The sequence below is a fragment of the Penaeus vannamei genome, chromosome 37, assembly GCF_042767895.1.
Source record: "Penaeus vannamei isolate JL-2024 chromosome 37, ASM4276789v1, whole genome shotgun sequence".
Lineage (NCBI taxonomy): Eukaryota > Metazoa > Arthropoda > Malacostraca > Decapoda > Penaeidae > Penaeus > Penaeus vannamei.
Window position 1 is genome coordinate 2,904,940 of NC_091585.1, and position 12,500 is coordinate 2,917,439.

Consider the following 12,500-nt stretch of genomic DNA (forward strand, 5'->3'; position numbering starts at 1 on the left):
ATATATATATATATATATATATATATATATATATATACATATATACATATATATACATATATATATATATATATATATATATATATATATATATATATATATATATATATATATATGCATATATATATATATATATATATATATATATATATATATATATATATATATATATATATATATATATATATGTATATATATATGTATATATATATATATATATATATATATATATATATATATATATATATATATATATATATATATATATATATATATATATATATATAATGTAATCTCCTTTGTCCCTGAATCATGATGTCCACTCACCCACAAACTAAGTTAACAATAATGTAAATATTGACATTAAAAGTAATAAGAATAATATATATATATATATATATATATATATATATATATATATATATATATATATATATATATATATATTTATATATATATATATATATATATATATATATATATATATATATATATATATATATATATATATATATAAACAAAGCCATTACACCCGAGGCTGCTTACAGATCAGCTATATTGGAATATTACACTTTACGTTTACGTTTTTATTTATTACGTTTACTTTTATTTATTTATTTATTACTTATTTATTTATTACGTTTACTTGTATTTATTTATTTATTACTTATTTATTTATTACGTTTACGTTTTTTATTACGTTTCGTTCACGCACACCCAAGAAAACTATAATTGAGCAAAAAAAAAAAAGAAAAAAAAAGAAAAAAAAAAAAAATTTGCCCGAATGCGTTTGAGATTCCGGGACAGACACGCGTGCTATCTCCGGTTCGACGCCACCTCCCTGTAAGATCCATGGGGGACACGTGACACACAAGTTCAGACTTAACACTCCTTTTATTTAGACGAACCCTCCCCCTTATATAGGCGGGAGGGACAAGGTAGCACAAAAGTTTCAATAAAAACAAATATTTACAATACAGTTCACAATGAGGAGGATATGAAATACAATAAAAAAAAAAGACAGTAAAAAGCAAATCTTGATTATAAAAATCACAAAGAATTTTTAAAATAATAAAAAATATATATATAGCAAACATATCACACACAAAATTCCTGTCAGTTACATAAAATTAAAAAGAAAAAAAATCGATAGAATATCATAGAACATAAAATAAAAGCTAAATGTCCAACATCTAAAAATAAGAGGAGAATTATGCCAGAAAAAAAATCGATAGGATATCATAGAATTAAAAAAAAATAAATAAAAATAAAGGCCCAACATTTAAAAATAAGAGAATTATGTCAGAAAAAAATCGTAAACGTAAACAAACAAACAAACGGGCAGACAAATGCTTTATCTAGCTTGTGAATCACAGTTTCGGAAAATGAACAAGGAAGACAAATTAAAAAAATATAAAAGGTAAAAAACTAAGATCATACTATAAGCAAACTGAATTAAAAGAACAAATAAAAAAGGACGGCTAAAATGCCCGACAATATTAAAAAGAAACATATATTAAGAATTCAGGATTGAAATGATTACTTTAAAAATAAAAATTCCATACAATCACTGGCCGGTATACAGAGGAGAAGCTAAAAGGGCAAGGCATAAGGGATGAGGAGTGCCAGCTGATCATGTGTTCCTTGTCCTCCAATATCTTCATAATTTTCCGTAGGCCAGGGATAGGGTAGGATATAGGATAAGGAAGGGTTAGGCTAAGGGAAAAGAAACAGGAATGAGGTTTAGAGCAAAGGAAAAGGAATAGAAGAGGAAGGAAGGAAGTAAAGAAAAAAAATCACTCGATAGGCAGGGAGGCTTAGGGTCTAGGCCTTCTGTGACAAAACAAGACAAAGATACAGGAGGGGGAAAGTTACTGGGGGGGGGGTGAGAAGACAGTATAGAATAAGAAAATAAGAGTAAAGAACAGCTGAAGTAACAAGGAAAAGAATGGATGTCAGGCTAGCCTAGCCTAGGCTAGGGAGGAGAGGGTAAGGAAGAGGCACAGAAGCAAGGAGAGGGTGAGGGAGAGGACCTGGAAGCTAGGAGAGGGTGAGGAACAGGCACAGAAACTAGGAGAGGGTGAGGGAGAGGCACAGAAGCTAGGAGAGGGTGTGGAAGAGGCACAGAAGCTAGGAGAGGGTAAGGAAGAGGCACAGAAGCTAGGAGAGGGTGAGGGAGAGGCACAGAAGCAAGGAGAGGGTGTGGAAGAGGCACAGAAGCTAGGAGAGGGTGAGGAAGAGGCACAGAAACTAGGAGAGGGTGAGGGAGAGGCACAGAAGCTAGGAGAGGGTGAGGGAGAGGCACAGAAGCAAGGAGAGGGTGTGAAGAGGCACAGAAGCTAGGAGAGGGTGAGGAAGAGGCACAGAAACTAGGAGAGGGTGAGGGAGAGGCACAGAAGCAAGGAGAGGGTGTGGAAGAGGCACAGAAGCTAGGAGAGGGTGTGGAAGAGGTACAGAAGCTAGGAGAGGGTGAGGAAGAGGCACAGAAGCTAGGAGAGGGTGAGGGAGAGGCACAGAAGCAAGGAGAGGGTGTGGAAGAGGCACAGAAGCTAGGAGAGGGTGAGGAAGAGGCACAGAAACTAGGAGAGGGTGAGGGAGAGGCACAGAAGCTAGGAGAGGGTGAGGAAGAGGCACAGAAGTAAGGAGAGGGTGTGGAAGAGGCACAGAAGCTAAGAGAGGGTGAGGAAGAGGCACAGAAGCTAGGAGAGGGTGAGGAAGAGCCACAGAAGCTAGGAGAGAGTGAGGAAGAGGCACAGAAGCTAGGAGAGGGTGAGGAAGAGCCACAGAAGCTAGGAGAGGGTGAGGAAGGGGCACAGAAGCTAGGAGAGGGTAAGGAAGAAGCACAGAAGCTAGGAGAGGGTAAGGAAGAGGCACAGAAGTTAGGAGAGGGTGAGGGAGAGGCACAGAAGCTAGGAGAGGGTGAGGGAGAGGTACAGAAGCTAGGAGAGGGTGAGGGAGAGGTACAGAAGCTAGGAGAGGGTGAGGAAGAGGCACAGAAGCTAGGAGAGGGTGAGGGAGAGGCACAGAAGCTAGGAGAGGGTGAGGAAGAGGCACAGAAGCAAGGAGAGGGTGAGGGAGAGGCACAGAAGTTACGAGAGGCTGAGGGAGAGGCACAGAAGCTAGGAGAGGGTCAGGAAGAGGCACAGAAGCAAGGAGAGGGTGTGCAAGAGGCAAGGGAAGGAATAAAAATGGGGGGGGGGAGGGAAGGCAGAGGAGGGAGGCCTGTAGGCCTGACACGTTCACATGGAACATTCACGTATAGACCAAAATGCACACACGCTCATCTTTATATCTAATACACACACACACACACACACACACACACACACACACACACACACACACACACACACACACACATATATATATATATATATATATATATATATATATATATATATATATATATATATATATATATATTTATATGTATATGTATATATATATATATATATATATATATATATATATATATATATATATATATATATATATATATATATATATATATATACCTTTTTACAATTGCAATTGAATAATTTCAATTTTGGTTCCAACACTTTCGAATCAAATCAACAATCTACACTCGATTAATAACAATCTTTGTTTTCCGTCCAACAATCATCCAAAACCTTTAAAAAATCGTTCAACACGTGGCAATCTTAACTTGCTTTTAACAGTCGATTCATTCTCCACTGCCAATTCACTAATACTTCATTTTATTTTAACTAAATAACAATCTTTAAAACATTGTAACTATGCAAGAAACAATTTGTTTGTGCTTTTCATAGATTGCAACGTAATTAGCGATTTTTTTTTTTTTTTTTTTTTTTTTTTTTTTTAATGCGAACCAGATCACCGAATCGAGATTATGCACACACACAAAATACTTCACTTACGAGTGTGCAGCTCCTCCCTTACACAGTTGATCGCTGAGTTGATATTTTATTTACGAGTACATCATTCCTTGAAAATACCTCCACCAGCATGCCGCGGAGGCACCGAATAACGAGTGCTACAGACTGCGAGTGCATTATCGAGGCTTGCGGAGCAGAACAAGATTTCCTCGTTGCAGCAGCTCCAGGAGTTAATGGTACCACAGCAGACTCCTTTATACCAGCCTGAAAACAGGGATGAAGCGGCTCACGCAGGAGGCCGACACAAAGTCATCGACAATGAACCTTTGGATCTCATTGTGATGATGCTTGGAGCGAACAATATGATGACTTTGAGAGAGATAAAGGAGGAGGTCATGGAAATATTTCTTCCAAAACCACATTTTAGCTTCGTAACGCTTTCTCGTCATTTGGAGGGCAAGCCGATTTCTCAAACGATGCCCCGCGACGCCCCAGCAGAAAGAAACTTTCCAGCAGTCAAGGAGGCCGGCACGCACTGGTCTGCAACAACTGGTATACATTGATGAAACAGGTATGTAATTCTGTAACCATTTTATTAACTGTAGTACGTAATGAACTCCCTGTTTCTATATTTCCATCACCGTATGGAGAGAAGTATCAAGACATTTTTCGAACTAAATTATCCCTTCTGCTTAGTTTGTTTTATCTCTCACTGTCCTATATGTAGGGGCTGAAATTTTAGCAGGCTCTTTGTTGTGTTTTTGCCCTTGTCAGATTCCCGGATTACTTGGAAAGCGTACTTATGCACTATGTATTAATATTTATCTCAATGCACAGTGAAACCTCGGCATATCAATGATTAATTACTTACAACAAGGCCATAACACACACCAGCCTTTATATTTCAGGGTTCAGTCTCTGGACCAAGAGGACCTACGGCAGGGCAAGACGGGGGGCGCCCGTGCATCGCGCCGTTGGTGCACAGCGTCGTAGAAACACGACAGTGATTGCTGCGATATCTGACCAGTGAGAAAACCTCTACCACGAAATCCACTTTGGTTCAGTGACGAAGGAGGTATTCGGTGATTTCATTGCATCCCTTTCTGCAATAATTGGAGACGCAAGACGCACACTTGTTCTAGACAACGCTCCAGTTCACAACGGTATCACAGGTCTATCCAGAATTAGCTTTTTAATTCCCCCCTCCATGGTCTCCTTGCTTGAACCCACAGGAAACTGTTTCTCGGTGTTTAAAGCCCACCTGAAGCAGCACCTCCACCGCGAAGCTCCTCGGTGCCACGCAGCCCGCGCCAGGCAGCAAGGGGTGGCCCTCACTGTGCCACGCCCTCGTTTTGCACGAGGGCGTGGAATTCGCTATTCCTAGTGTCATTCAACATATTGTGTTGCAGAACTACAACCATGCCGACGCATATTTGGTTCAGTGTGTTGAGCGTCGAGACACATATCACATTGATAGACAGTACGTCGACAGTACACTGCCTTGCCGTCTGCTACACTCGGACACATCTGCCACCGAAAACGTTCTTAACATTCCTGAGTTCTTTTTACTTGACAGGTTTAACCTTCGTGAAGCAGAGAAGGAAGAAAGTCAACTGGGTGTTAACATGGCACCCTCCACCACGTGCTTCGCCTCCACCACGTGCTTCGCCTCCACCACGTGCTTCGCCTCCACCACGTGCTTCGCCTCCACCACGTGCTTCGCCTCCACCACGTGCTTCGCCTCCACCACGTGCTTCGCCTCCACCACGTGCTTCGCCTCCACCACGTGCTTCGCCTCCACCGCGTGCTTCGCCTCCACCGCGTGCTTCGCCTCCACCACGTGCTTCGCCTCCACCACGTGCTTCGCCTCCACCACTTGCTTCGCCTCCACCACGTGCTTCGCCTCCACCACGTGCTTCGCCTCCACCACGTGCTTCGCCTCCACCACGTGCTTCGCCTCCACCGCGTGCTTCGCCTCCACCACTTGCTTCGCCTCCACCACTTGCTTCGCCTCCACCGCGTGCTTCGCCTCCACCACGTGCTTCGCCTCCACCACGTGCTTCGCCTCCACCACGTGCTTCGCCTCCACCACGTGCTTCGCCTCCACCACGTGCTTCGCCTCCACCACGTGCTTCGCCTCCACCACGTGCTTCGCCTCCACCACGTGCTTCGCCTCCACCACGTGCTTCGCCTCCACCACGTGCTTCGCCTCCACCACGTGCTTCGCCTCCACCACGTGCTTCGCCTCCACCACGTGCTTCGCCTCCACCACGTGCTTCGCCTCCACCACGTGCTTCGCCTCCACCACGTGCTTCGCCTCCACCACGTGCTTCGCCTCCACCACGTGCTTCGCCTCCACCACGTGCTTCGCCTCCACCGCGTTCTTCGCCTCCACCGCGTGCTTCGCCTCCACCGCGTGCTTCGCCTCCACCACGTGCTTCGCCTCCACCACGTGCTTCGCCTCCACCACGTGCTTCGCCTCCACCACGTGCTTCGCCTCCACCGCGTTCTTCGCCTCCACCGCGTGCTTCGCCTCCACCACGTGCTTCGCCTCCACCGCGTGCTTCGCCTCCACCACGTGCTTCGCCTCCACCACGTGCTTCGCCTCCACCACTTGCTTCGCCTCCACCACGTGCTTCGCCTCCACCGCGTGCTTCGCCTCCACCACGTGCTTCGCCTCCACCGCGTGCTTCGCCTCCACCACGTGCTTCGCCTCCACCGCGTGCTTCGCCTCCACCACGTGCTTCGCCTCCACCACGTGCTTCGCCTCCACCACGTGCTTCGCCTCCACCACGTGCTTCGCCTCCACCACGTGCTTCGCCTCCACCACGTGCTTCGCCTCCACCACGTGCTTCGCCTCCACCACTTGCTTCGCCTCCACCACGTGCTTCGCCTCCACCGCGTGCTTCGCCTCCACCACGTGCTTCGCCTCCACCGCGTGCTTCGCCTCCACCACGTGCTTCGCCTCCACCGCGTGCTTCGCCTCCACCACGTGCTTCGCCTCCACCACGTGCTTCGCCTCCACCACGTGCTTCGCCTCCACCACGTGCTTCGCCTCCACCACGTGCTTCGCCTCCACCACGTGCTTCGCCTCCACCACGTGCTTCGCCTCCACCACGTGCTTCGCCTCCACCACGTGCTTCGCCTCCACCACGTGCTTCGCCTCCACCACGTGCTTCGCCTCCACCACGTGCTTCGCCTCCACCACTTGCTTCGCCTCCACCACGTGCTTCGCCTCCACCACTTGTTTCGCCTCCACCACGTGCTTCGCCTCCACCACGTGCTTCGCCTCCACCGCGTTCTTCGCCTCCACCGCGTGCTTCGCCTCCACCACGTGCTTCGCCTCCACCACGTGCTTCGCCTCCACCACGTGCTTCGCCTCCACCACGTGCTTCGCCTCCACCACGTGCTTCGCCTCCACCACGTGCTTCGCCTCCACCGCGTTCTTCGCCTCCACCGCGTGCTTCGCCTCCACCACGTGCTTCGCCTCCACCACGTGCTTCGCCTCCACCGCGTGCTTCGCCTCCACCACGTGCTTCGCCTCCACCACGTGCTTCGCCTCCACCACGTGCTTCGCCTCCACCGCGTGCTTCGCCTCCACCACGTGCTTCGCCTCCACCACGTGCTTCGCCTCCACCGCGTGCTTCGCCTCCACCACGTGCTTCGCCTCCACCGCGTGCTTCGCCTCCACCACGTGCTTCGCCTCCACCACGTGCTTCGCCTCCACCGCGTGCTTCGCCTCCATCACGTGCTTCGCCTCCACCACGTGCTTCGCCTCCACCACGTGCTTCGCCTCCACCGCGTGCTTCGCCTCCACCACGTGCTTCGCCTCCACCGCGTGCTTCGCCTCCACCACGTGCTTCGCCTCCACCACTTGCTTCGCCTCCACCACGTGCTTCGCCTCCACCACGTGCTTCGCCTCCACCACGTGCTTCGCCTCCACCGCGTGCTTCGCCTCCACCACGTGCTTCGCCTCCACCACGTGCTTCGCCTCCACCACGTGCTTCGCCTCCACCACTTGCTTCGCCTCCACCACGTGCTTCGCCTCCACCACGTGCTTCGCCTCCACCACGTGCTTCGCCTCCACCACGTGCTTCGCCTCCACCACGTGCTTCGCCTCCACCACTTGCTTCGCCTCCACCACGTGCTTCGCCTCCACCACTTGTTTCGCCTCCACCACGTGCTTCGCCTCCACCACGTGCTTCGCCTCCACCACGTGCTTCGCCTCCACCACGTGCTTCGCCTCCACCACGTGCTTCGCCTCCACCGCGTTCTTCGCCTCCACCACGTGCTTCGCCTCCACCACGTGCTTCGCCTCCACCACGTGCTTCGCCTCCACCACGTGCTTCGCCTCCACCACGTGCTTCGCCTCCACCACGTGCTTCGCCTCCACCGCGTTCTTCGCCTCCACCGCGTGCTTCGCCTCCACCACGTGCTTCGCCTCCACCACGTGCTTCGCCTCCACCACGTGCTTCGCCTCCACCACGTGCTTCGCCTCCACCACGTGCTTCGCCTCCACCACGTGCTTCGCCTCCACCACGTGCTTCGCCTCCACCGCGTGCTTCGCCTCCACCACTTGCTTCGCCTCCACCACTTGCTTCGCCTCCACCGCGTGCTTCGCCTCCACCACGTGCTTCGCCTCCACCACGTGCTTCGCCTCCACCACTTGCTTCGCCTCCACCACGTGCTTCGCCTCCACCACGTGCTTCGCCTCCACCACGTGCTTCGCCTCCACCACGTGCTTCGCCTCCACCACTTGCTTCGCCTCCACCACGTGCTTCGCCTCCACCACGTGCTTCGCCTCCACCACGTGCTTCGCCTCCACCACGTGCTTCGCCTCCACCACGTGCTTCGCCTCCACCACGTGCTTCGCCTCCACCACTTGCTTCGCCTCCACCACGTGCTTCGCCTCCACCACGTGCTTCGCCTCCATCGCGTGCTTCGCCTCCACCACTTGCTTCGCCTCCACCACTTGCTTCGCCTCCACCACGTGCTTCGCCTCCACCACGTGCTTCGCCTCCACCGCGTGCTTCGCCTCCACCACGTGCTTCGCCTCCACCACGTGCTTCGCCTCCACCACTTGCTTCGCCTCCACCACGTGCTTCGCCTCCACCACGTGCTTCGCCTCCACCGCGTGCTTCGCCTCCACCACGTGCTTCGCCTCCACCACGTGCTTCGCCTCCACCGCGTGCTTCGCCTCCACCACGTGCTTCGCCTCCACCACGTGCTTCGCCTCCACCACGTGCTTCGCCTCCACCACTTGCTTCGCCTCCACCACGTGCTTCGCCTCCACCACGTGCTTCGCCTCCACCACGTGCTTCGCCTCCACCGCGTGCTTCGCCTCCACCACGTGCTTCGCCTCCACCGCGTGCTTCGCCTCCACCACGTGCTTCGCCTCCACCACGTGCTTCGCCTCCACCACGTGCTTCGCCTCCACCACTTGCTTCGCCTCCACCACGTGCTTCGCCTCCACCACGTGCTTCGCCTCCACCACGTGCTTCGCCTCCACCACGTGCTTCGCCTCCACCACGTGCTTCGCCTCCACCACGTGCTTCGCCTCCACCACTTGCTTCGCCTCCACCACGTGCTTCGCCTCCACCACGTGCTTCGCCTCCACCACGTGCTTCGCCTCCACCGCGTGCTTCGCCTCCACCACGTGCTTCGCCTCCACCACGTGCTTCGCCTCCACCACGTGCTTCGCCTCCACCACTTGCTTCGCCTCCACCACGTGCTTCGCCTCCACCACGTGCTTCGCCTCCACCACGTGCTTCGCCTCCACCACGTGCTTCGCCTCCACCACGTGCTTCGCCTCCACCACGTGCTTCGCCTCCACCACGTGCTTCGCCTCCACCACTTGCTTCGCCTCCACCACGTGCTTCGCCTCCACCACTTGCTTCGCCTCCACCACGTGCTTCGCCTCCACCACGTGCTTCGCCTCCACCGCGTGCTTCGCCTCCACCACGTGCTTCGCCTCCACCACGTGCTTCGCCTCCACCACGTGCTTCGCCTCCACCACGTGCTTCGCCTCCACCACGTGCTTCGCCTCCACCACGTGCTTCGCCTCCACCACTTGCTTCGCCTCCACCACGTGCTTCGCCTCCACCACGTGCTTCGCCTCCACCGCGTGCTTCGCCTCCACCACGTGCTTCGCCTCCACCACGTGCTTCGCCTCCACCACGTGCTTCGCCTCCACCACGTGCTTCGCCTCCACCACTTGCTTCGCCTCCACCACTTGCTTCGCCTCCACCACGTGCTTCGCCTCCACCACGTGCTTCGCCTCCACCGCGTGCTTCGCCTCCACCACGTGCTTCGCCTCCACCACGTGCTTCGCCTCCACCACGTGCTTCGCCTCCACCACGTGCTTCGCCTCCACCGCGTTCTTCGCCTCCACCACGTGCTTCGCCTCCACCACGTGCTTCGCCTCCACCACGTGCTTCGCCTCCACCACTTGCTTCGCCTCCACCACGTGCTTCGCCTCCACCACGTGCTTCGCCTCCACCGCGTGCTTCGCCTCCACCACGTGCTTCGCCTCCACCACGTGCTTCGCCTCCACCACGTGCTTCGCCTCCACCACGTGCTTCGCCTCCACCACTTGCTTCGCCTCCACCACGTGCTTCGCCTCCACCACGTGCTTCGCCTCCACCACGTGCTTCGCCTCCACCGCGTGCTTCGCCTCCACCACGTGCTTCGCCTCCACCACGTGCTTCGCCTCCACCACGTGCTTCGCCTCCACCACGTGCTTCGCCTCCACCACGTGCTTCGCCTCCACCACTTGCTTCGCCTCCACCACGTGCTTCGCCTCCACCACGTGCTTCGCCTCCACCGCGTGCTTCGCCTCCACCACGTGCTTCGCCTCCACCACGTGCTTCGCCTCCACCACGTGCTTCGCCTCCACCGCGTGCTTCGCCTCCACCACTTGCTTCGCCTCCACCACTTGCTTCGCCTCCACCACGTGCTTCGCCTCCACCACGTGCTTCGTCTCCACCGCGTGCTTCGCCTCCACCACGTGCTTCGCCTCCACCACGTGCTTCGCCTCCACCACGTGCTTCGCCTCCACCGCGTGCTTCGCCTCCACCACGTGCTTCGCCTCCACCACGTGCTTCGCCTCCACCACTTGCTTCGCCTCCACCACGTGCTTCGCCTCCACCACGTGCTTCGCCTCCACCGCGTGCTTCGCCTCCACCACGTGCTTCGCCTCCACCACGTGCTTCGCCTCCACCACGTGCTTCGCCTCCACCACGTGCTTCGCCTCCACCACTTGCTTCGCCTCCACCGCTTGCTTCGCCTCCACCGCGTGCTTCGCCTCCACCACGTGCTTCGCCTCCACCGCGTGCTTCGCCTCCACCGCGTGCTTCGCCTCCACCGCGTGCTTCGCCTCCACCACGTGCTTCGCCTCCACCACGTGCTTCGCCTCCACCGCGTGCTTCGCCTCCACCACGTGCTTCGCCTCCACCACGTGCTTCGCCTCCACCGCGTGCTTCGCCTCCACCGCGTGCTTCGCCTCCACCACGTGCTTCGCCTCCACCACGTGCTTCGCCTCCACCACGTGCTTCGCCTCCACCACGTGCTTCGCCTCCACCACGTGCTTCGCCTCCACCACGTGCTTCGCCTCCACCACGTGCTTCGCCTCCACCACGTGCTTCGCCTCCACCACGTGCTTCGCCTCCACCACGTGCTTCGCCTCCACCGCGTGCTTCGCCTCCACCGCGTGCTTCGCCTCCACCACTTGCTTCGCCTCCACCACGTGCTTCGCCTCCACCACGTGCTTCGCCTCCACCGCGTGCTTCGCCTCCACCACGTGCTTCGCCTCCACCGCGTGCTTCGCCTCCACCACGTGCTTCGCCTCCACCACGTGCTTCGCCTCCACCACGTGCTTCGCCTCCACCACGTGCTTCGCCTCCACCACGTGCTTCGCCTCCACCACGTGCTTCGCCTCCACCACGTGCTTCGCCTCCACCACGTGCTTCGCCTCCACCACGTGCTTCGCCTCCACCACTTGCTTCGCCTCCACCACGTGCTTCGCCTCCACCACGTGCTTCGCCTCCACCACGTGCTTCGCCTCCACCACGTGCTTCGCCTCCACCACGTGCTTCGCCTCCACCACGTGCTTCGCCTCCACCACGTGCTTCGCCTCCACCACTTGCTTCGCCTCCACCACGTGCTTCGCCTCCACCACTTGCTTCGCCTCCACCACGTGCTTCGCCTCCACCACGTGCTTCGCCTCCACCACTTGCTTCGCCTCCACCACGTGCTTCGCCTCCACCACGTGCTTCGCCTCCACTGCAGCCACGTATAAACAACCCATGATGTGCAGATGAGGCCTTCACTGTATTGCTTCGTATTCCGCAAACAAATTTATATAACTAATCAGCTATTGCAAGACTTTTTTTTTTTTTTTTTTTTTTTTTTTGTAAATCTTATGTAGAATGTACATACCAATAAATTCTAGAAAGATGTTAATACGTGAATTCATTTTGCTTATATTCGATGCAAGTATACTAACACATATACATGCTCGTTATTGTTTTAAAGATTGTTGAATAAGTTATTTAGAGTAATGATTGCTTCAGTCGCATTGTTGAAAGGTTTTAGTAAGTGTTGAAAGCAATACGAAATACAAGGTTGTTGAATAGTTTCGTAGAT

At 53.6% G+C, this 12,500-nt stretch overlaps 1 protein-coding gene and 1 pseudogene across 1 annotated transcript in view; both read left to right on the forward strand.

The window, feature by feature from the left end:
- The window catches only part of LOC138859563 (uncharacterized), a 4,221-nt gene extending 3,231 nt beyond the window's left edge, over nucleotides 1–990 (forward strand). Inside the window, exon 4 of the mRNA XM_070115162.1 lies at nucleotides 981–990. Coding sequence (XP_069971263.1) covers nucleotides 981–990 — 10 coding nt within the window. The remainder of the gene's footprint in view (nucleotides 1–980) is intronic.
- A 2,889-nt stretch (nucleotides 991–3,879) lies between these two features.
- LOC138859564 (uncharacterized) overlaps nucleotides 3,880–12,500 on the forward strand; it is a 10,400-nt pseudogene continuing 1,779 nt past the window's right edge.